This window comes from Anopheles coustani, chromosome 2, assembly GCF_943734705.1.
Source record: "Anopheles coustani chromosome 2, idAnoCousDA_361_x.2, whole genome shotgun sequence".
Taxonomy (NCBI): Eukaryota; Metazoa; Arthropoda; class Insecta; order Diptera; family Culicidae; genus Anopheles; species Anopheles coustani.
Window position 1 is genome coordinate 43170453 of NC_071289.1, and position 25995 is coordinate 43196447.

General features: G+C 41.9%; 1 protein-coding gene across 1 annotated transcript in view; it reads right to left on the reverse strand.

Annotated features, from left to right (window-relative positions):
• Window positions 1–789: 789 nt before the first annotated feature.
• The window catches only part of LOC131267111 (tyrosine-protein kinase Dnt-like), an 85930-nt gene continuing 60724 nt past the window's right edge, over window positions 790–25995 (reverse strand). Inside the window, exons 2-6 of the mRNA XM_058269887.1 lie at window positions 2698–3064; window positions 1868–2623; window positions 1567–1786; window positions 1424–1500; window positions 790–1345 (exon numbers count right to left, since the gene is read on the reverse strand). Coding sequence (XP_058125870.1) covers window positions 1234–1345; window positions 1424–1500; window positions 1567–1786; window positions 1868–2623; window positions 2698–3064 — 1532 coding nt within the window. The 3' untranslated portion in view covers window positions 790–1233. The remainder of the gene's footprint in view (window positions 1346–1423; window positions 1501–1566; window positions 1787–1867; window positions 2624–2697; window positions 3065–25995) is intronic.

Genomic DNA, 25995 nt, shown 5'->3' on the forward strand with positions numbered 1-25995 from the left:
ATGACGATTGAAACGATTGACGTTCAAACCAGCTCCACTTCTGTTATTTACGGACAGCGGGGGAGGAAAAAGAACCGGAAAACCCCGACTCGCAGGTTAGTGCACGATTTAGTCGTTCAATTCCTCCCTGCAGACGATGGCGGCGAGAATTGGCAATGAATTGATATATTGCGAATGATCGATCAATTAGCAAAGCATTTTCAAGCTGCAGAGAGTATGCGGCTCACTTCTCCCATCACCCTCTCTCACCTGTCCTGGTGCAACTATTTTGTTCTTTAATGAAGCTAATCAGTTGAAAGCATCGATTGCAGCTGCGGTTGATGCTAAACGGATGGTAAATAATGCAAGAAGTAATCGACACGACGGTTGTGTGTGCCGTGGTTTTTGATCCTTTACCGGGCCCCAAGCGGGAAAAAAGTGGTTTGGGGAAGTGATTTGAGTTTTGATGCATACTAAATGCACTTCATTGAACTAATATATAGAATGGAGGTTTAACACACACAAGGTGATGTCTTGTACGACATATAGCGTTTGCCTGAGTAGGTTTTCTTTCCACTCACTTATTACCTACAAGACCATAATGAGGAGTAACATCGGAATGATTTAGTTTTTATTTATTAATTCGTGTAACCAGCGATGCAAAATCGTTGGAATGTATTGTTATTGTATCATTGGCACGCGATCGACGGATCACGCTTGGGTTTTGCTTTTACCATCTAACTACACTTTTGATCAAATACTTTAAGAGTTATAAGAATGGTTTAAAAAAACTCTGAACAATTACGAAAGGTTGCATATCATATTTACATTCAAACTTACGGACAACATAGGAACATCGCGATTTTTGTAAATAATGATAAATAACAGAAAAAAACAAAAATTCATTTCCTATTAATTTTTACATTATTAAATACATCTTAAACCCTATACAAGGCACATTCTTCAAGTGATTAGTGGTGTACTTCACCATTTTAATAATGTAACCTTCGCAGTCTTGTTTTGTGATCATTCGTGAAGCATTTTCAATGGCGTCAATTAGGCTGCCTTCATTATGAACGTTGATCCTAGAATTGATTTTCTGCAACTAGTTAAACATACTGTACACTGGATGGAGGAATGGGGGCGTTACTAGGGCTAGTAATAGCGATCATAGCGGAATCCGGCGTTCTGTGTGTGGTGGTGACGGTTTGGCGTAAGAAACATGTAGAACCGTTGACCAGAGCTGCCCAATCTCTAGACGTAGCGTGTCAGCTGTGCGTAGAAATCCTGCAGACAGATCTGCAGCTGTTCGAACGAGGGTCGCTCCATCGGTAGCATCGTCCAGCAGTAGGCCATTATTGCGAATCTGTAATGAGAGTAGAAAGTTGTAGATGTTTTTAAATAGGACTGATTTAGGGGTCATTTTGGGGAATATGCAACTTACAGCTCATCTGGACAGTTGATTGGTTGCGCTAACCGATAGCCATCAAGCAGATAGTGTTCCATCTCAAACGGATCGACCTATGAGGAGAGAGTAAAAATTATACAAATCGATCTTTGAGAGGGTGTTGAGTGTAGGCAACCTACCTCTGCGTACGGCTGTCGCGCCAGGGTACACAATTCCCACATGAGAACACCAAACGCCCACGTGTCGGAAGCTTCGCTGAACTGTTTGTACTGGATCGACTCCAGAGCGAGCCACTTAATCGGTCGGTTTTCGCTGTCCCCGAGGCAGTAGTAGTCGCCGGGGAAGAGATCGCGCGAAAGAGAGTTATCCGCTAGCTTCACTCGCAGTTGATCGTCAATTCTGCACAATCAAGGGAAGAAAGGTAAGTGTGGTTAGAAAATTGCCCTTGGAGTTACGATCGTGATGGGTGATAATACTTACACACAGTTACGGGCCGCAATGTCCTTGTGGATCACACCGTGGCTGTGCAGGTGTCCTAGGGCTTGTGCAAGCTGGAGTTGAATCTTGACGATCTGGATCGTGGTCAGCGTTCGGGCCACCGGTTCCTGGAGGAAGATCTTCAGGTTGCGCGAGTTCTCTGGCGCGAGGTAGAGTAGGAATGGTGCCGTATGGTCATCGATCGAGACACCCAGGACGGACAGGATACCGGGATGTTGTGCACCGTACAAGCTCATGCCTTCGTGTAGGAGGAGCGAGACCTGGATTTGGGACGCGTGCGGTCCGACGGTTTTCACCAGCACTTCCTGGCTGTCGTTGTAGCTGCCCCGGTAGACTCGCCCGAAGGTTCCTTCCTGAAGTAGGCTGGAGAGGCGCACCCGACAGCGTTGCACGGTCAGCTCGGAAATGCGTCGCTGCAGTTCTTCTGGTTCGGCATTCGCATAGATTCGAGTGCGGGAAAGGGTTGCTATCGTGGGGACAACGTAGGATGGTGAGAGTATCGACGAGGGGGCCGATGAAGCGTGTGGTTGGAGGCACTGGAAACTGGAGGTACGGATCGGTTGAGCGTGTTGTGGCTTTCGGCGGAACGATCCCTGGGCACAGTACGCGATCAAGATGATGGTTGCCACGAAAAGAATCGCCAGAATCCCGCCGATGATGAGCGTGATCAGTCCATTCTGACCGTTGGACGCGTTTTCTAGCAGGTAAGGATCCGGTTGGTTTGCATCAGGATGTTCACTGAGAAACGGGAGAAGAAAAAAGTTCAGTTCGACGTTCAGTTTTCAAAACACCTTCATGTTCGCACGACTTACCTCATCAAGCAGATCTTCTTCCGTCGAAACACCAACTCTGTTGCGTTTCCTGTGAGTCGATCGAGTGTCACTTCCACCGTTATGGTCACGTCAACCTCGGCCGTTTCTCGTCCACTGCAGCGCAGCCCGATGGCAAACGTTTCGATATGCTCCGGGATTTCACCCTGCTGGGAGATATTCATCGAGGGCTTCGGCAGTGCGATCGGATCCGGCGAAACGATGTTGATCTGGTAAGGAAGCGGCCTTTTGGCCAGGCTCTGCCAGGTGAATGAGATCTCCTCAACTTCCGCCGGAACGGGAACCGTGAAATGAAGAGCATACTCGTTCACCTGACCCTCGCGGACGTAGTAGATTTCTGCGGAAAGTCCTTTGGAAAAGAAGAAGGTTAGATAGGTTAGTGTTGTCATATGCGAACAACCTTTTTAATTAAAATGAAACGGATAATAACAATGTTCCTGTAATCCTAGAACCTAACTGCTTCACAGTATGATAAAGCCACACGAAGGAGCAGAATACAAATAGAACCACGGGGACAATTCGACAGTGTATTACGGAAGGTCCATAATTCAGCATTAATTTGAAAGTGGTTGAGCTCTTGCGCATTAACATTCTTTCCGGTGTTTACTTTGATTATCAAATTATTTTTATTTGTTATCTTCACTGTTTCATGCCAATTGTAGGGCCATTTCTCTGACGCACTAAGGGACTTTGGCGTTTGTAGTGGTCGCAAACAATGGTGAATCAGGTTCCGACAGGAGAAACAACAAAAAAATAAACAAAAAAGTGGAAAGATAGGACATCCAAGTGGAAATAAAAAATGGCAAACAATTGCAAGGTAAACAAGGACGCAAAGACATTATCCATCGATTAAGCATTACAGTAGAAAACAAATATATTGGAGGGGGCAAAAAGAGGGTGTGTTTGGTGTTGGTGTTAGCATACGGTTGTGGTTTGCTTTTTTTTCTAGTGTTCATCGTTCTCCATTTGCGAAACGTTCCCCGGCAATTATCGCCAGAGAATTACGAAGCGTTAGTGTGATGAGGCTATCCCCAAGGACAGAGGAGGCGTGGTAGGCCTAAATTGAGGTGGAAGGATGGCGTAGACGAAGCCGCCAATAAAGCCGGGATACGGAATTGGACCAGCGTGGCGAGCGACAGTGAGCGGTTTCGGATGGAGCTTCGTCAGGCCAAGACCGCTCAGCGGTTGTAGCGCCACATAAGTAAGTAGGGGTGGATGGGGTAATACGCACCCCTTAAGGAAAACTATAAAATTTTCTAACAACTTGGCTCTTGATTGTTGATTTTATCACTGAATAGGATTCATAAAGGTTCAAACTAGTTACCAGTTCAGTAATGTTTGCTTTTTTTGCTAAGAAAAACGTAATTTTTGCAGTTTTGAAAAAGTTCAATTTTTGATCGATCTGTATCTGGTTGAGGCAAAACGCACCTTTGCTAGGGGTAATACGCACCACAACAAAGGGGCAATACGCACCACAACAAAGGGGCAATACGCACCATAACAAAGAGGCAATACGCACCTCAACAAAGAGGCAACATCCACTGTCAAATAAAGATAGTTTGTGTACAAACTGGTGCATTTTACCCCGACATAGTGGGTGCATATTGCCCCCATTCATTGTTGAACACATTTTCAACTAAAATATGAGCAAATCTGCATACTTTCCGAAATTTTCATGACAGTCTCAAGCACTGATTCTCAATTCACTAAATTTCGTATTCCTCGTGGGTAAATATAGGTTTTTGCACATAATATTCCTTAGCGGAATAGTAAGTCACATTATAACAAAAATTGTCTGAGCTGAGAATGATTTAGTTTTGCGTTTCTTTCGCGTTTCTCTTGATGTAGAGCTATCAAACTCACAGGGTGACCATATTTCAGTTTGATCTTACAGGGTGACTACTTTTTACGCGTTGAAAACTCGTTTTTCAAGGGAAATGGGAAAGGGTGCGTATTGCCTCAGGGGTGCGTATTACCCCAGCCACCCCTAAGTAGTGTGATGTTGCCTAATACGACAGTAAGCTGCTATAAAATAAATTATAATCCGCTCGATTGGCATCCGTCCCGTCCAAACCTTTTCCAGCATCGCTGTGTTACAGAGGGAAATAAAGGATGCCAAATGTTGCTACCGTGTGCAGTGTTTGCCACTAACGAAATTAATTGTTACTCCAATGCACGGTTGAGAATGATGTGTGTATGTGAACGGTGGTTAATTGAAGGTTCTGACACTAAAACACACTAAAAAACGATCAATTTCACCTTCGTTGTTTTGCGACAACCGAATACGATGAATGCAAAATATTCCCATCGTCGAAGCAAGACGTTTTTGTGATGGTTTTTGGCGAGTTGAGAATAAAAACACATTAGACACGGAACGTAGCGCGAGCATTATCGTCATCGTTGTTTGCAACCTCGTTGTAATCGTTTGTTTTCTTCCGGTGCTGCCCCATTACTACCCACAGTTTTCCACCGCAAGAAACAGCACAGAGAGATAAATCACTGTCAAAACAACGCTGGGACCGGAGGTTAATCTAGGTGACTTCTACATTGGATCATAAGAAGTAAAAAGCTGCGGCAACATTAAATGATGCATACCATCCCGTGAAGATAATCGTTCCCTCCTCAGGAGCCCACGAGACTTTTGGGCGCCACTTTTCCACCAGGAAAATCTTTCATCAACAGTTATGGTTGTATGGTTGTAGAGAGAGACCTATAGACCTGGAGTTTTAAAATTCTACTGGCAATCTCGTTACCTCGTTAATTTAGGAATAAAGTTGCTTTCAATTGAAGTACGGAAAAGAGAGACTGCACCCAAATAAACTTGTTTTTACCTAACAGTTTATACATTAAACGGATTGGACCGAATGCCATTCAATTTACATCACTATCAACTGGACCCCTTGGTTTACACCCTTTTACAGTGGAAACTAATGGTGCACCCAGTTTTAAAGAGGGGAAAAGGAAACATAAATCTGGACCCTAGTATGACTGGTTGATCCGTTGAACTATTAAAACCCAACTGCTGAAGAGAAAAGCTACTGCTGGGAAAGTCCCCTTCCTTCCTTCCTTAAAAGACGTTCCTGTGAAGCTAGAGGCTGCTGACGAACAGATAATAATAACAACCGACCAGAAAATTGAGAGATAATCCGATTAAATTTAATAACAATCTGTCCCACCAAGCTCACACTGTCTTGCAAATCACGGGGAGAAGCACTTTGACCCGCCACTTTTCTCGACCTATTTCTTCGTTGCTTTTTCTTACGTTATTCCTATTGCATCCCTACCCAGGTTTGCCGACCGATTGAGGAGTGGACAAGTTGACACCTCGACGATGATTCTATTAAATATGTGCTAGATGCTGACAGAAGGGTTTATTTTCATCCGGTAGAAAAATAAAAACAAACGGAAAACACACCACAGATTCTGAAAAGGTCGTCAGGCAAACCAAAAGCACGCAATGCTAAGGTGTGGTGGTGCGTGTTCGGTGCTAAAAGGGGTAAAGAAAGACATAATTTAAATAATAGGGTAGGTTAAAAATAGGTTAGTTTATGCAAAACGTGATCGAAATTTAAATTAAAAATAAAATCATGATTACAACTCAAATCTATCAAGGAACATGGTTGTCAGCGATCATCTGCTTATTAGAAACGAGGATATTCGACGTGTCGATGAAAAAAGATGAATAATAAAAAATTAGCAGGGAGGGTCTTTAAATGATTTAAATTGGACCATTTTAATTTCACGGTTTATCCCCGTTATACGCTCACATCGCAAGACTTGATTCTCACCTTGTGCATAAGAATCGTTTCGATGTACAGTTAAATATAAAATTAATTTCAATAAACATACTTCTCAAATTGCAAACAGAGACGGAAAAACAAACAAGATGCAAATCTCCTCGAGATCGTAATTCGAACACTACTTCTTGAAACTGGTTTTTAAAAAGACGAATGAAATATGAGTAAAGCGATTTGCCTGTAAATTGACAGAAAAGAGCATATATGAACGCATTAGCTGCACCACCGCACTGTTCTTCGCCTCATCCGTGGTTTTATTCGATCGATAGTTGAGTGATATTCTCAAGAGAATTGCATTTACCCGTGTAAAACTGAAACCGCTTCGTAACCGAAATCAATTTAGAGAACAATTGAGGAAATGTTAGAGAACCATGAAGCATGAAGAACGCTGTGTGTAAAAAGGATACCTCCTTCTTGCATTACCATTGTAATCGGACTCGTGGTTCCAAAGGCAAGAGATAAAAAAACGAAATGGGAAGAAAACGGACTGAAAACTGAAAGATTGGAAGTGGGAAAAAATTTTTGATCTGTGAAACTAGATTTGTTATTCACTTTAGAACCATCATTTTATATGTTGAATATTGGTAACAAACAATTGCACATTTTATGTTCCCTTTTTTACGCTTAGTTCCCCTTGAATTCTATTGATCACATATAATATAGTATTTACTAGTTTTTTGGAGGCCAGGTACCTGGCCCGTCGGTAACTCCTGGATCCCCTTTCGCCCCATGGAAGGTTTCATGTCGTCCGCGTTACATCTAGTTCTAGTTCTTTCTGTAGAAGGTCTTTTGTGTCAAATGATGGTTAAAATTTAAATATAAAATCTAATTGGGGAATCAAAAATTAGATGCGAAACATTCTGGTCCTCTTCCTGGACGACCAGTGCCTGATTTTGTCGCACAGGAGTGTTGCTTTAACTGAAGCCCATATCCACATAAATGGAAAAACACTGATCTATCACCGATTCCTCATGAAATCACTTTGACCAAACCTTTCGGTTAATTCAGCAGGAGGTTCTTCATTGCCAAGCCGAGTTGCAACACATTGCAACTCTACTTTTTAAAGTGTCGGGTTTTTAACTCCTGCTACGTATGATAATCATCATGGTTGCGATGCGATTGCCACATTGTATACCTACTCGGAACCTGCGCTAACAGAAAAATGAATACGTCCGGTGTACATCCGTGTCTCTCCAAACTATCTTGCAGGATCCTTGTGGATATGTGATAATTCGTCCAAGGCGCAGTGTCAGCTCGAAGGCCAGAACCCTGTGCCGCATGCTATCCCCCACCTTCTGTGTTTCTCGGAAGGATGTATCTCCCTTATCCCGCCTTGTTCGTTTTACGGATGCATTTAGATGCGCGTTCCAATAAACTGACCACGTTGCTACCAAATTCCTAATGCGTACTTCTCTTTCTCTCTCCCGCACACCTCCCCTCTCACTCTCTCTCTCTCTCTCTCTCTCTCTCTCTCTCTCTCTCTCTCTCTCTCTCTCTCTCTCTCTCTCCTTCCCTCCCTCTCTCAATCTCTCTCTTTCTCATTCCCGCTCGCCCAGTCTTTCTGCTCCTTATTGCTTGCTATTGATTTCTCAAAAGCTCAAACGTTCTCCAATACTCCCTCAAAACTAACAACAATACCAACAGCAGCGTTACGTCAAGTCATGAAATGTCATTTTACTTTGGACGACTTCACTTTCCAATATATATATGTGAAGTCAAGACAAAAAACGCGATATGTCGCTCATAAAAGAAAACTTTATTATCAGCTCTACGTTCTGAACTTGACTCCTCGCCAGACAAGCGCGACTCGCTTATATAGCGCGTGTCTCTCCGAATTATTTCTTTCTCTCGGTTTTATTTCTATTTCTCGCTCTCCGCTCACACGGCCTTTCCTGGACAGATCCATCCGCCCCGGAGGATCTCTATTACAGGACTACCCCCGGTAGGGTTTCATGTGCGATGCAGCCGTTGTTGTCACCTTTGGACCTTCGCCGCCGATCTTCACCACGTCGTAACGGTCCGGTGCTCGCACACCTGTGACCTTGTACGGCCCCAAGTATTCCGCCGCATACTTCCGTCCTGAAACAAACTGCGTTCGTTTGATCGCCACCAGATCTCCTTTCTTGTAGACAGTCGCCGACCGCGCTCGAAGATTGTAGGAATCTCGTTGCACTGCTTGCGCCTTTTCAATCGCAGCCCTGACGCCTACCCGTAGCTGGTCACGTTGATCGTGGAATTGGGCAACTCTGATTTCCTCCATCAGCTCACCCAATCGAAGGTCTTCTTCATGTCGCATCGGGATACCAAACATCGCTTCGAACGGGGTAACACCGATACTCCGGTGTGGACTGGAGTTAATCCAACGCTGGATGTCGGCCACGTGTTTGTACCATTTTGCTGGGTCATTGACACTCGCCTTCCGCAGCATACCAAGAATCACTTGATTGACTCTCTCCACCTGTCCGTTCCCACGCGGAACTCCCGTCGTAACTTCCACACGCTCAATTTTCCGTTTTTCACAATAGTCTTTGAAATCATTGGAGGTAAAAGCCGTTCCTTTGTCACTGACGATGCGCTTCGGGTTTCCAAACAACTCGCTTTGTGTTGTCAACCGTTGAATCACTTCGAACGAATTTGTCGTCTTTGTAGGGTAAATCCAAGTATATTTACTAAACGCGTCCACTACCACGAACAAGAACTTGTATTTCTTCTCTGTTGTATCCATAGGACCCAAGTGGTCCACATGGTACGTATCTAACGGAACATCACCTTTCGGAATGGGGTTTAGTAGTCCATCGGTTTTTCCTCTCTTGCGTTCCGATAGGATACACTTAACACAACACTCAATTGTCTGTTTTATCTTCTCGCCCGCGTTTGGTATATAAAACTCTCTTTGAATAATGTCTTCTAGCTTCCGTGCTCCGAGATGACCTTTCTCGTGTGTTCTACGTATTAGTTCATTTTGCATCTCGGATGGTACGACTATCACTTCTCTACCTTTCACCACTTTCATTAGTAACCCGTCGCTGATGGTATATTCTTCGAACGGTTGAACTTTCAAAAGTTCCACAATTGCTTTCACTCGTTCGTCACTTAATTGCGATCTTTTAAGCGCTTCAATCATTGGGTCACTCGTCACTATCATAACAGGCGCTCTGCTTAACGCTACCGGACTCGCAAAATCACTCTCACTCTCTTTAATAATGCCTGCGGCCAACCACTCGTCGATCGTTTTGTCTAGCACTTTCTTTTCAGCCGGTGCAAAACTCCTTGGTGTTGAACGCACTGGTGTCTCGTCGTGCAAAATAATTCTCGTCTCGACACGACTCTTCACATTCACGGTTGGTTTGTACTCCGAAACCAACTTCTTCACCTCGCTGGCAAATTTTGGAGGTACATCAAGTTCTTCTTCCTTTTCGCACATGATGGACAACACTTCATTCGCTGGACTTACTGGGTAGAATTCGACGCCCGTCGTTGTTATTTTTACTTCGAAGTGGCTTAGCGAATCCCTTCCCAACACCGCCTCGTACGACATGCTTTCATTTGGTACTACGAAAAACTGAACCCCTTGGAACACATTCCCGTCGACGATAATGTCTGTTGAACAAGTTCCCAGAGCCTTTGTTCTTGTTCCACCGAAACCACGGAAACACATCGGCGTGTTACTTAGGTTGCCTCCTCCAGCCTTCGCGTGGCACGCCTTTGTCATCAGGTTCCGCTGACTGCCGCTATCAAACAAAGCCTTCACGGTTTCGTTGTTCAGCCCAATTTCGATCACGCTTGCGGATTCCTCGATGACGTAAATTTTCGACGAAGACGCGGTTTGGCTTTGCGCACATTCGTTTGCCTTGTGTCCGTATTCTTGGCACACGAAACACTTCGGCCCACCTTGCGCTTTTGTACACGCACGCGCTAGGTGCCCCTTGCCTCCGCAATTGAAACACCTGGATGTTTTCGGCCTTTCCGCTATTTCCACCTTCGCTCTTTCGTGAACTTTTGGGCGGCTCTCTGATGTTCTTCTTTTCTTTGCCGTTTGCAGTTTTTCGAACACTAGCAGTTTTTCTTTAAGTCTCCCTATCGTGGTTGCCTCGTACAATGTGGAACGATGGTATTCGTTATCGGTGACGCCGTCCACAATGTACTCACACAAACTAGGCTCATCTAGTCTGATCTGTCGAGCGATCCGCTGCATCTCGTACACATAGTCAAACATCTTTTCGTCAGATCTTTTTCTCCGATTGGTCAGCGCTCGATGCACATCATTCGCCCGCACATGAGGAGCGAATTCCTGTATAAGTGCCTTTTTAACAACGCTATAATTGTTTGCACTTTGGAGGGTGAATAGGAAGCGTCTCGCTGTTCCTGTTGTCTTCTTCCGGCACATTATCAACGTTTGTTCGTTATTCCATCCAGCTGACCGAGCCACCGACTCCAATTGCTCGATCCATGTGTTCACGTCTTCGCCGTCTTCCGCACCAAAAGTGTCGAGACTTTCCTCCATGTCTCGGAACGAGTATACTACCGGCTTTGCTATTTTCTCCTTTTTTGGGGTAGAGTTCAGCATCGCTGTTTCGAACAACCCTTCGTTCTCCCCATCGTCTTCTTCCTCGTCATCGCACTCATCTGGCTCTTCCTCATCGTTGTCCTCCATGGAAGCTTCATTGACGTCCTCAATATTTCCTAGATCATGCACGATTACACTTTGTGCGCTACCGTCGGTGCCCCCCGCCGTGGTCAACCCACGGTATTGAACGATTCGGTTAGCCATCTCGGCCTTTCCTCCCGTAGTCGCCAGGCCAAGCCGCTCGCATTCGCGGATCAATCCTAGCTTTGTGAATGCCTCACAAAGTTCCACTGCCGTCGCCATTTTAACGTTGTTTCCGCACAACCTTCGCAGAATTTTCGCGCACACGCGGTTTGCTCACAAGTCACACACGCACAGTTTTTTGTCCCTACGGACTGGCTCCAAACGTCACAATTACCCCACAATTGGGAAACTATCCCAGACTCACAGTTGTTTGTCCTTACGGACTGGCTCCAAACGTCACAATTACCTCACAATTGGGAAACTATCCCAGACTCACAGTTGTTTGTCCTTACGGACTGGCTCCAAACGTCACAATTACCTCACAATTGGGAAACTATCCCGGTTGAGCCCCCATGTGAAGTCAAGACAAAAAACGCGATATGTCGCTCATAAAAGAAAACTTTATTATCAGCTCTACGTTCTGAACTTGACTCCTCGCCAGACAAGCGCGACTCGCTTATATAGCGCGTGTCTCTCCGAATTATTTCTTTCTCTCGGTTTTATTTCTATTTCTCGCTCTCCGCTCACATATACCTTGTCTCCAGCCCCCCTCAAAGGTGTTACGACTTTTTCATCAAGATGTCAAAATTATGACGAAAAATTAAGTCACAGCATTGCATGTCTCTCTTCGAATCTAACAACCTTTATAGCTCATGCATTCCCATTCTCGAAAACCCATGATAATATTCCATTACCTCTATTTGATATGCTGTGTACACCTTGCGTTTTCGCAAGATTTGTTTCAGCTGCCCATTATATTTACATCAAATAGAAAGACAAACCGATTGCGATCGTGTTTCTGCTGATTGTTGTTCGCATAAACATTTTTTTACGGAACGCATCCTATCTTTTTGAAAACAAAAAACGTACTTTCACAAACATACCTTACTACTCTATACACACCTTGGGCCCACTAATGGATAACCAAATTACTGATTTTATCATAAAGTGCCCATGAAAACCATGCTTCTACAGTTTATAGTTTGCAACACTAAAAATCCTGACATTTTTAGAACACATTGATCAAAAAAACTATTGATTTTATAATAAAGTTACCTTGAAACATTATATATACCTTGGGCCTTGCCTGAAATAGTTATTTGCATCAAATAACCAAGGTTGGGACAGCTGACGTATCTATTATTTTTCGATGATAAAAGAATCACCGTATGATCGATGAACAAAAATAAAGTAAACAGTTTTTTTAAGCACTAAAGGTGCAATAAAAGCATTTTTTTTATCTATTTTGATAACAAAACATGTTGATTTAAAAATTAGGTTACCTTGAAACGATGTACATACCTTGGCCCTGTCAGTGTCTTGAAAAAATATCATTTTCATGAAACTGGCTTACATTACCCTACCTTTACAAAGGAAATCAAAGCAAGCTGTCAATGCAGTTCCAACTTGTTCATTCGTACGTGTGGAGGTTTTGTTTACAAAAGTTTTTTCTAAAATACATTAAAACTTGTGCCTAAGTGAAGATGAAAACTTTATCGTTCAAGACACAGAGGTTTTGTGTTATGCTGTAGTGATTATGTTCTTGATGTTTTGCTGTAAACGATTCAGAGAAAGAGTGTTTCCATCGCATGTTTGGTTTTAGCTGTGGCGGGCGCGACGGTCGAAAAACGCATGGTCGAAAAAACGCGTCAAACGAAAAAAAAACGCTAAGTAACGCTCAAAACTATTTTAAGTATAAGGATAGTAAGCACTACTAATTGCTTGATTTAATTCATACAAATTTCAAGAGTATGTTCAGTAATTTCATGATTTCGTCAGCAAATGTTTTGCGTGTAGCATGGCATGAGATAAACTGTTTGCCAAATGCTTGTAATTTATTGTCGTTAGTTTATGAGGAATCTCTTTTTTGCGTTTCATTTGCGTTTTTTTGTGAAACTAAAGTAGATAAAATTCTGAGCAAATGCAACGAAGAATCCTTTTGTATTTTATTTGAGAAACTGAAGAATGTTTCATTTTTCTTCCTCGCTTCTTGTCTGAGCAAGATAAGAAACTAATTTAACCTACCTCGAGTTGTGCCCGGTGAAACCGTTTTCCGGTTGCAAGGCCCTTTTCAAATAAAGTCTGACCACACGCTACTTGAAATCGTCGTTATGATTGGGTGTGAATTCGACCATTCGTGTTCTTTTGATTGTGCTTTTCTTTTTTTTCGGACTAAACGAACGAGGTAAATGTCGGAGGCCAAACTCAACGGTCTCGTGGGAGAATCCAGTAACGGTCGAGAAATGGAGGGAAAAAAATTTTCTTGGTGAAGGAACAGACAACCCACGATTCCCAGGTTGATGATAATCTGGCGGAACGGAACAGTTTTATTCGCAACTGGGGTTTTTTTCTGTCTCTTCATCTAAACTCTTTGTCTGATGCGGATCACATCAGTTCTGAGGTGTTTTTTCATTCTCCTCATCGTTTCAATGTAAAACAAATGTCAACCTCTGAAAGGTGTGAAGTACGCTATCTTTAAGTGCAAACGGCATGATTGTTTTTTGAGATTTGGTAAGTGAATTCTATGAAATTACTGCCGTTTGCCGCATTTTACTGGCAGTGTTGCTCTCATTGTTTTCCTCTTGTCAGAAGAAGAGCATTGGAGCTTATGAATTTTACGGCAGTAGGATTGAAATTCAATCCTATTCCAGGCAACTAATATGCTACTCACGTACACACGCACGCAGCCATCAAATGCAGGTCAACACAGACAATCCGCAATGCCAGGTGCACGGTGGAAAACGGTCCTTTGCTGTGTTAGACGATGTTCTAAATATTTTTCAACAATACAATATAATACGCCAATAGAAAAGGAATGAAAAATGTAAAAAAGAATAGAAACGGTTCAGCACAGAAAATCCAACGGAAAAGGAAAGGATCGGTGGAACCATTTCGTAGCAAAAACGAAAAGCAAATGAAAAAGCAGAAAAAAAGATGACAAAAGATCAATAGAATAATAGATATCCAGGAAGCATGGCAGAACCTGGTTTATGACACCATTGCTTTTCTTTCAACGAAATTTCGGGAAACAATTTGAAACCTTTAAAAAAAAAAGGATGGAACACAATCGAATAAGGGAACACGCTATAAAAGCGAAAAAGTACCATAATAATAGACAAAAAAAACCTTTAATTAAATAGCCCCGTTGTGAGGTTTTCATTTCATAGAAAACAAATTTATGGGTTGATTAGACGCTACAATTATGGATTGGCCATTTCCATTATAAACCATTTAACCATTATGGATATATTTTCTTTTATATTCTTTTGATTACGATTTGCGTGTTATTGACACTTTTCTGAATGATTATAATTTGTTTTAGGTCTTTCCCCCCCCATCATTTTTAAGGCTTAATTTCAAAGCATAATATTTTCTTTTTACCGAATGACAAAAATACAACTCATGTGAAGATGCGATGATTTTCGACTTTTCGAAGAAAGCACAGAACCAACAGTTGAGGTAGGGTTGCTTTTAATTCCACAGAACTTTTTCTCCTTCTATTCCATTTGGAAAACCAACATGAAATCAACACCTTTTATGTCTGGATCACAGGAGGTCTGATGAATTCCGGCTGGTGGCTATGGTCTACCAAAGAATAATGGTGGACTTAATGCTAATTTATAATTTAAAAACTTTCCTTACGATGCGAACAACTATCATTTACTGGAATTGCATTTCTTGTACCCGATAGCAACGACTGCTTGAAAAAGAAGACACTCGCCGATGTTGTCTCCACGACTGACGTCGTGCGCTTTTTGTATAATTCACAGATCTTCATGCAAACTATCTTCCATCAGCATGCAAAACGCAGCACAAAGTTTGGTTGTGGTGAATTCGCTGTGATTCAAATGCCGACCGTTACGAAGTCGTCTGTGTATTTGCCATCCCATTCCAAAGAGAGGGCTCCAGTTACCGCGATGATTAAGTGTATCACGACCGACGACGCTACGAAGAGTTTGTCTTAAGATTTTCAGTTCATGAATTTCAACTAAGAGAGACGGACCTTAAAGTCGACGATGACACACGCAAAACAGTCGTCCGTTTCTGCACAGATTTTTCACTATCGCACACACAAACACAGAGGTGATGCTTGCCGGTGGTGGCCGCGGAAGTGTACGGAATCCAACTCGGCTCTTCAACATTCTGCGCTTTAATTAGAATTAATTGCTTAATTTCCTCAAATCATGGGCGGTGCAAGCTGGGAAGAAAAAAGAAGAATGTCCTACATCCAAGAGAGTTATGGACTTTCAGCAGTTAATTTATTCCGTTCACATAATCGGCGGAGACGATTGTGACCTCTCTTGTGGAACAGTGGAAAGAAAAGGTTTTTCGGTGACATTTTTAGCTGAATACAGAAAGCCAAAAAGAGAAGATTGATAAGAGTTTTTGTTTCCGTTAAGAAAACAGAACTTTTTTGCAAATGCCTCTACGTCTTGAGTTGGTTGGCACTGGAAAAAGACAAGCTAAACGCCGGTTGAGGCAAACATGGTTTATGCTCTTTCAAAGCTTGATAAATTGAGTCGACGAATGTTGAGCAAGTGAAAAACAAACGACAAACACACCGGAAGAAAAATATTACAGTTTTCCGATGGACACGGATGGAATTGAACATAATTTTCCACTTGATATGCATGGTTGGTACGATCGGAGATAGGTTTATAGTTCCCTTCTTTTCTGTAGATGGAGGAAAATCCACGCGAACGGAACATGTGGAAATCAAAATGGAAATTTACCAGACAAATGGGACGCGAATAGGAGGTACATAGAATGGACGGCATAGACGAGTGTGGAGACGATGGAAAGAGCACCTTTTCAATTAATTTCTTCGTTTAATTAATTTCATTTGGACACCATTGGATCCACACAAAAACCGATATGGTTACTGCGACAAATGGACGTTGGAAAACGAGAAGACAGCCAGAGGAGGAAGCTCGTCTATGCTGGGTTTCCCGGAGAGTGAACGTCTATAGGACAAGAAGCGAGGAAGAGAAAATAATGAGATAGGAATGGAACGGACTGCAAATCATTACCACCGATTCGCCAATTGTTCTTCATCATTCAAGGAAATGTAGTGGCGGTCGGTGGCCGCACCTTCATCATCGCGTACATTCCTCGCTGAGGAAATTTAGTCTGACGTTACCCCTTGACCCAGCAGCACTCATTCAAGCATATATCCTTCATCTCTTCTGTTTTCTGACCACATAGACGTAGGAAATCGATTTAGTAGGAAGCAAAAAAAGGGATTGTGAAAAGCGTGGATTGAATTTGAAGTCCCACTGGAGAGATTGCCCCATTGGATCTACCACATCGGGACATTGGATTACTATAAGTGGCATATGCGTGAATGTAAGTGTGCCCGATGGAAACCACAATATCTCCTCCCTCCGGGAGTTCATCTCCAGCGTGGCATCGCCTTTTGACGGTCGTTAGAGCAGAGATCTCTCGGTTGTGGTTACGAGGTGCAACGTAAATTTCCATTTTATCCCTGCAAGTAAGAGACCTCGTTAAGTATTGGTGGTTTTTGCGGATTCTGTAAGGTCGAGCCTATTTAAAGAGGACCACAAGGGATGTATAAGATGTTTGAACAGTTTATGAAAAATCGCCTCAACAACAAAATGAGCATCCCGGATCGGATTTTTTCAGGGAAGGATAAAAGCGCGCAAATTGTTGCCCAGGATGCTTACAACTTTTGCTGACCATTAGAGGTACCAGAAACACCTGTTGATGGAAATCCCTGTTATTCTATACTTTGTATTTTTAGCTAGTGCATGTCCACCACAAACATATTCAGACTCTTCACAATTTTCTTATTGTGCGCATAACATGGTTCCGTAAACGGGTAACACTGTTGCATTTTTAAGGAGGATCGGACTGGAAAACAGAGTATTACCTCTAAACACATTTGATCGTCAAACTCTTAGGTAATTAACGCATGCGTAATTGTAAGTTAAGGTAAACGCTTGCGCGTTTGGTAATGTCATCGTAGTGATAATCAACGATCAGACGAGAGCAATCTAAAATCTGAATTTCACAAAACCTCATAATATTTTTTTCGATAGAGTATTTTACAATAATCAGAGTATAAAATTAATTAAACGATATATTCCAGTATTTTACACTAACGCATTCGGTGTTTCGGCAAAATATCTCCTGCAAGATGCTCACTGAATGGACTTTGAATCATCAAAATTCTTTATTGACCTAAAAATAAACCAGAGACTTAGATTTCAGCTAATTTCACTTTTGCAAACATTATAGCCCAGAAAATCGCAATCTATAGAAAGAAACTTCCGATCTAAACCCCAAATGAATACTTGGTTCATTGAAGACATTGCGTGACCAGAATATGATTCTTGGGCACCCTTCTTCTTCTCCACAAGAACCAACATAAATCCTCTTCCCAGCAGTCCGCAGGAAACAGCCGGATTTGTACGACGGGAGGGCAGTTACAGCTTTGAGGCAGATAATTGCTTCACAAATCGTACACTGAGGGTAGACTGCAAATGAACCTCTAAGGTCCATCGTTTCCTCCTTTTGGTACGAAAATCAGCCATCGTTCAGTTTGATGGAAAGGTTTTTGCAGTGAAAGGAACTACGGCGGCCCCAATTACAGCCAGTTTTCCCATTCGTTAGTTTCCCGGCGTTGGCGTCTCACAACATCGGTAGGCGATCAGAAGATACATCCGTCCTCTCTATCGTTGATTCGACACGTTCCAATTCCATATTTTCTGGGCTTCTGAGAAAATCGCATGTCACCATTGCGGAGCGTCGCGTGCCCTCCTCAATTTTCTACACACTTGAAGGAGGAGGACACCTAGTAAAATTGGCTAATAATAATTAAATTAGAACAGACATCGTCAACGACGTTAAGGTTTGATGGCTGGTTTGCTAGAGCGTGGGCACAACATAAATAGCAAATACCGTCACCTTTCCCGATCTTCAGTGGCCCTATTACCAAACAATGTTAATTAAATGCTCACATTTCACTTAGCCGGCTTCCCTGCGAAGTTAAATGACAGATTCCTTCAAAGAAAACAAACGAATAGTGCGACAACAAGACTGAGAAATGGAGTAATCTCTCGCAGAGGAAGAGGACAACAGCCAATTTTCCCTCAATGGAGATGAGTGTAAAGTAAAATCATCATTCATCGAAATTGACAGGAGGTGTGTGTAGGACACGTCTTGTGCTTCTCATTTCCAAAATCGAAGTCAAACAGGACCGAAAAAGACTATAGTTTCAGCCACGAGACATTAGAGAGAACACAATTTCACATCAGGAGAAATGTCGCCAAATATTTGCAAAACCATAACGCGGGACAATGAAATCTTGCTTGACGTTGCTGTGTTGCTCTTCTACCGTTCCAACGGCGATTATTCAATGGTTTTCCATGCGCCAGTGGAATGTTTTATGATGGAACGATAATTTAAGCTTATTATTGTACAAAATTATGTCGCGCTTGGCGATGGCATGGTACTATGTTGGACTACGGGGGTCAAACAATTCAGCTGGCTATTCTCAATACAAGACGGGCGCATGGAGGAGTTTGGGTCTGGAGCCCTGTTTCGTGACATTTTCTCGCGCCTTCGCCATGGGAACAATTTCAGGGAAAATAATCATCAAACGTCCAGCTTCCTTAAGAGCGAACGTGGAATGTAATGCGCTTTGGGAATTAGTTTCCATCGCCTTCCGATCCGTCAATGTAGGGGTGGTTGGGCGATATTGGTTGGAGCAGTCGGGCAATGAAAGGGCGACATCTAATACCTCCTAACAGCAAGTTCGTTCGTCTTCTTGGCCTGAAGAAATAAGCGTCGAAAAATATTCACAATCGGGTCAAATTGGGCTAATAACAATAATGCTGAAGTTTCGCTATTAACAAGAAAAACAAGGGATTCCAAGGAGCACGCGGTGGTAAACTTCTTTTGATGAACATTTTTCCAATCGCTGAACTTTCCTCACAATGAGGCACCTATAACAAAGAGGAAAACTTGATTTGTGTATCAGACGGAAACGAAAAACGGAAATATCTCGTCTCTGGGTCGTGGAATAAATAATCTCCTAAAATTTCGCATACAATCGATAAAATTGTTTCCTAAAAGTAGCTCAATGAAGTACCATGCCACCACCATGGCGGAATAAGTAGAATTTCCCGGTACGCTAAATGTTTTCCCAAGATATTGATCGTGAGATCTCAGAGGAGCAACTTCCAACTTTTGAGAAAGTGAAAACTTTTGTTAAACATTTTGATCAGATAAATCGTTCCGTGAGCAAATTTCTCGAATGCTCTGTTTAGTAACTTTTTTGCGAAAGCATGTTATTAACGTACTTTAAAGATTTGTTTCTTTTTGTTGTGAGATCTCAGAGGAGCAACTTAAAATCTGAAGTTTTAATCTTCAGAATCTGAAAATAAAAATCAAACCAGATCTAATATGAGTCTCCGCAAATTCGATTTCATCACAATTTTATGGTTCGTTTCCTTTCGTTCGCAGGGAGTGCGAATTATGATGCTGTGTAAATACAAAGTGCTGCTTTCGCCGGAGGGACACATAACCTCAGCTAAATACATTTTCATTGAGTATTTCACGGAAAATGGAATTACATAACTTCCTTGCGTTTCCTCTTGCCTTCCAAGCAATGAGATGAATCCGGTAGGGACTCATTTGGAATCTATGGTGTTGTTCACACCCGCGGCCGAGGAAAAGCGAGCTTCCATACAGAAACTCGACTACCGTTGATTTTATTATTCGCCTGTCGCGATGATTGAAGACTCCCAGATTAGCGAGTGAGAGGATAAGGATCACGCATGCTGATTTGTTTGTTCGCGCCTTACAAACAACAGCCCGAGAGTTAGGGTAAGATGCAGTCGTTACCCTAATTTACGGCGACATCCCGTTGTTCTTAGAAAGAGAGGGTTCTTCATTTGAAAAACTAGGACACGCCGGAAGTCGAACAAATCGAAATGCGTATTGCCGGATGTAATGTTTTGAGAGGGGTTTCTATTCGATTTTGCAGTTGATGCACAGTTGGCCCGTGGTACGGGCACAACTCTAGAGAAAACGAGGGGTCGTAGAGAAACCATGCTTCTGCTGCAGTTGTGTCTGCCTACATTTACAAAAAAGCGAGTGGCAGCAGCTATGGTCATCAGCCCGTTACACGAATATGGCAGTGGACTTATAGTTGTATGTAGTATGTAGTAGTTGGCTAGAATAATTATTAAAATGTATCCTTTGTAAAGCCTAGTTTTTGCTTAGGTTTCATAAACCGTTGGTTTAATAAATTTGATAATAAAATTTGAATAAAAATAATGGTATTAAAAAACTGTACTAAAACAGCTTTGCAGTCAACGTGTTAACACAGCTGGAGAAATGAATGGTCCCGGAAATGGTTACTTTTCACGGCCATGTTTCAATGGCACACAACCTGTTCGTATGGATTGTGTCCATATGGAACCAAAATGACTGCCCGTCTTTCAAAGTAGGATATCCTTCGATCGTTATTTTTAAGTGTACACGCACGAACTTCACACATGGCCGAGAATGTTGAAAGTGATTATTCTCATACCAGACCATTCGCGTCCAGGCTTGGAGGGCATTGTTTCAAACTAATGAACGGAAATGAAACAAGGGGAAAACCCGATCGATTGTGAGGATTTCAGGTGTACCAGGACGTGGTTTTGCTTGTTGTGACTTCCTGCAGAATTTGCTATTGAAATGGTCAAAAGTTAACGCGCCGGAGAAAAATTTCAGTGGGAAAATTTACAACAATATGTTTCAATCCGGGTTTTTATAAAACAACATCGAGAGCTGTGCGATTTTTACCAAACATTTGCAACATTTACCAAATTGCAAAACATAAACAAAACACAGATGTTGCTTGGCCAGAATATCGACGATACACGAGAGACCAGCGTTTACGCTTCGTTTACCGTGCCCTTAACACTGAAAACAAATTGTTCAGGAAGTTAAGTATTGGCTTGGCATTCGAATACCATAAGTTTAAAAAATGTTATAAACAAATTTTTGTCGACCGCGGGGATTAAATTACACCATTTTAAATGCAATTCATAACTTGATCATTTTTTTAGCACGCACCAGATTTCCCCCGAATGGAAACTGAAACCACCAGATGCGGCGAGTGAAAAATAATCAATATTGTATTCACGAAAATAATGAGTGCCAATTCTTTTGGCTCCCTATCCGATTTTCGCACTTTACCGCTTGCAAGCATGTAATATGTGCGTGCAATGGGTTGCATTCATCGATTAATTCAATCCACACTACCATGCAATCAAACATACACACACACCAATAGTGCGTATCGGGATTATAGCCGACCGTAGCTGTCATTCATTAAACCAATTAAAACCAGACACCCGCGGAGAGAAATTTGCCCGAATCGGGATGGTGTGAGATGGGTTTTAATCAACGCCTGAAAGTGATTCGTATCCTTATACTTAAAATAGTTTTGAGCGTTACTTAGCGTTTTTTTTCGTTTGACGCGTTTTTTCGACCATGCGTTTTTCGACCGTCGCGCCCGCCACAGCTAAAACCAAACATGCGATGGAAACACTCTCTCTCTCTGAATCGTTTTCAGCAGAACATCAAGAGCAAAATCACTACAGCATAACACAAAACCTCTGTGTCTTGAACGATAAAGTTTTCATCTTCACTTAAGCACATGTTTTAATGTATTTTAGAAAAAACTTTTGTAAACAAAACCTCCTCACGCACGAATGAACAAGTTAGAACTGCATTGACAGCTTGCTTTGATTTCCTTTGTAAAGGTAGGGTAATGTAAGCCAGTTTCATGAAAGTGACATTTTTTCAAGACACTGACAGGGCCAAGGTATGTACATCGTTGCAAGGTAACCTAATTTTTAAATCAACATGTTTTGTTATCAAAACAGATAACGAATGATTTTATTGAACCTTTAGCGTTGAAAAAAACTTTTGCTCTATTTTTGTACATTGTTCATCGATCCTTTTATCATCGAAAAATAATAGATACGTCAGCTGTCCCAACCTAGGCTATTTGATCCAAATAACTATTTCAGGTAAAGCCCAAGGTATATATGTAGTGTTTCAAGGTAAGTTTATTATAAAATCAATAGTTTTCGTGATCAATGTGTACCGAAAATGTCAGGATTTTTGGTGTTGCAAACTATAAACTGTAGAAGCATGGTTTTCATGGGCACTTTATGATAAAATCAGTAATTTGGTTATCCATTAGTGGGCCCAAGGTGTGTATACAGGTGTAAGGTATCTTTGTAAAAGTAAATTTTTTGTTTTCAAAAAGATAGGATGCGTTCCGTAAAACAATTGTTTATGCGAACAACAATCAGCAGAAACACGATCGCAATCATTTTTTCTTTCTATTTTATGTAAATATCTCTGGGCATCTGAAACTGATCTTGAGAAAACCCAAGGTGTACACACCATATCAAATAGAGGTAATGGAATATCATCATGGGTTTTCAATAAATGGAATGCATGAGCTATAAAGATTGTTAGGTACGTAGAAAGACAGCTTTGCAAGGTGACTTAATTTTTCGTCATAATTTGGACATTTTGATGCAACAGTTTTGACACCTTGAAGGGAGCTGGTGACAAGGTGTAAATATTAGAAAGTGAAGTCGTCCAGCGTAAAATGACATTTCATGACGTGACGTAACACTGCTGTTGGTACTGTGGTGAGTTTTGAGGGAGTATTGGAGAAGGTTTGAGGTTATGACATATCATTACTCAAATATGGCACACCTGCCAAAGCGACATAAAGTCACCTTCTATATTTATCCCGCTAGGCAATTTCGAGCAAATCGTCCTCAAAAACGTCCTCCATGACACAAACATCGAGCAGTTTTGTTTGGAGAGAAGGATGAGGAGCGCGATTGCTCGAAAAACGTCCTCCTTTTGTTTCATCCCCATACAAAAAAGGAGGACGTTTGTTCGCGCGGAGGACGTTTTGAGGACGATATTTCGAGCTGCCTAGCGGGATACACCTTGGGCTTCAGAGCCGAAAAAATGTGAAATAGAGTTAGAGTAAGAAGATGCAAGTGGGAGAGGAAATCAGAGAGACTGGGCAAGCGGGAATGAGAAAGAGAGAGAGACTGGGCAAGCGGGAATGAGAAAGAGAGAGAGAGAGAGAGAGAGAGAGAGAGAGAGAGAGAAAGAGAGAGAAAAGGGGTGGGAAGCGTGTGAGATAGTGAGAGAGAGTGAGAGGGGGGAGGCGTGCGAGAGAGAGAAAGAGAAGTTAGAGGAGGCAGCATAACAGGGGGAGAGGAAACAACTGTGCGCATTAGGAATTTGGTAGCAACGTGGTCAGTTAATTGGAACGCGCATCTACATGCATCCGCAAAACTAATAAGGCAGATACATCCTTCCGAGAAACACAGAAGGTGGGAGATAGCAAACGTCACAATGTTTCGTCCTTCGAGCTGATACTGCGCCATTGACGAATTATCACATATCCAGAAGGATCCTGCAAGATAGTACGGAGAGACACGGATGTACACCGGAAGTATTCGTTTTTCTATAAGCGTAGGTAGCGAGTCATCAATGTGTGCTCTTTACTTCTCTTAATTTTTGTCTCCCTTTTCGGAGAGGGTTTTATTCAATGACCGATAATGACCAATGTGGCAATCGCATCGCAATCATGTGGATTATCATGCGTAGCAGGAGTTAAAAACTCGGCACTTGTAGTAGAGTTGCTATGTGTTGTAACTCGGCTTGGCAATGAAGAACCTCCTGCTGTTTTAACCGAAAGGTTTGGTAAACGTGATTTCATGAGCAATCGGTGATATAACAGAGCTTTTTCATTTATGTGGATAGGGGCTTCAATTAAAGCAACACTCCTGTGCGCCAAGATCAGGCACTGGTCGAGCAGGAAGAGGGCCAGAATGTTTCGCATCTAATTTTTGATTCCGCAATTCTAATTTGGACTTTAATTATAACCGCCATTTGACACAAAAGACCTTCTGCAGAAAGCACTAGAAAATGTAACGCGAACGACATGAAACCTTTCATGGGGCGGAAGGGGATCCAGGAGTTACCGACGGGCCAGGTACCTGGCCTCCAAAAAACTAGTTTGTAACAGACTAATTTTGATAATCCTCCATTGGAGTTTGAGATGAATATGATAACGCTTCAAACGTCGCGCGGAAAATCAAGTTTTTTAAATTACTTGATGCTGTACCTCTTCAGGCTAAAGCTTTTCATGAAAAGCAATAAAGTGTCTACAAGCAATACGCTTCCGTTGTCTGAAATTGCAGTCTTATCGTTTATTATACCAGCTTTTACCCACCTACACTACACTGTACTTAAATGCCACATGTGTGGACCCACAGCACGTACTTAGAAAATTAGTTGTGGTGGCAGAATAAACTGTCATACCATCCTACAGATAAAGTGTGTAACTTCTTTTTACTGGTGAAAGTTAGAGAAAAATAATTTTCCAATCTTGTACCAAATACTAATTATACGTATCATCATTGCCATGAGAATTAGTATTTCAATAGCGGGCGGTATAGTAATAAAGAATAAACATTGATTAGCCACTAGTAAAATAGCGAATGCATTATTATTCATGCAACACAGTGATGTTAAACACGTTTGACCTATAGCATTTTGGTGTGTTACCACAAAAAGCGCAGCAAAATAAACTGTATGGCACATTAAAAATGGTTGCTTGACCCAACACTACGCCACAGACGTAAACATGCTCCATACCCTACGTCCCCACAATTTCCATAACGTTATGAGCACGAACCTGCGTCGTTTTGCAGGAAATTAAATTCTGTACGCCAATATAAAGTTGATTTCGTGTCACTGTTGTGGGTTGATCGGTGAATTCCAAATGAATCAAATGGCAGCGTCCAAATGAAAGGAAATGGCAGTGACACTGTAGGATGATTGGAAATTTAACCATTTCATGCAGTTCAAACAAACCGCTTAGAAAAACACATATAAATGGAAAAAATGGAAGCAGCATTTGCACTGAATTTGTGTGTTGGAAATACGATTTCGAAAAATATTGAAGAGAATCAGGTTAAAGGCTCGGGAATTGATACATGTCTTACAAATGGAGCGCATAGTTTTCCATGACGACATGAAAGTTCATAAAAATGTTGTTATAATGAAATGTGTCCAAATTGAACAATGATTTTATTTATTCCACGGATGCTTCCGTCTGGGAGTAGGAGAAAGGGATGCCACCACTAGTAGGAAACCACAGGAAAAATTATGGCGTAACGCAATTTTCCACAGTTTGAGGGTGTGCATTTCATTTTGATTTCGATAAGCGCAATCATCACGTCGAGGACAAGCAACTAACCATTTAATCCTTTTCCTCTTCTACTTCCGCCTATCTAGCAAAATATAGAGCACAGAAATTACACAAATTATGGGAGAAATGACACCCGATTTGAATTTATGCGCGATTCATGTTCGCTGATTTCCAACTCTAATGGTAACGCACATCGTATATTATGGAAAATTATGTAATGTTAATGGTAACAATAACTTATCGTGCAACACAAGAAGCGTGGATAAAATATTGATTCACGTGAAAGGTTTCATGAAACGTTAAAGTTACTCTTGGGAAAGCTGAACTTAGTTTCTTGCTTTCTAAACGTACGTTGTACAAGTTACTTTGTCCAAATGAACCTCGTCAGAGTCTGG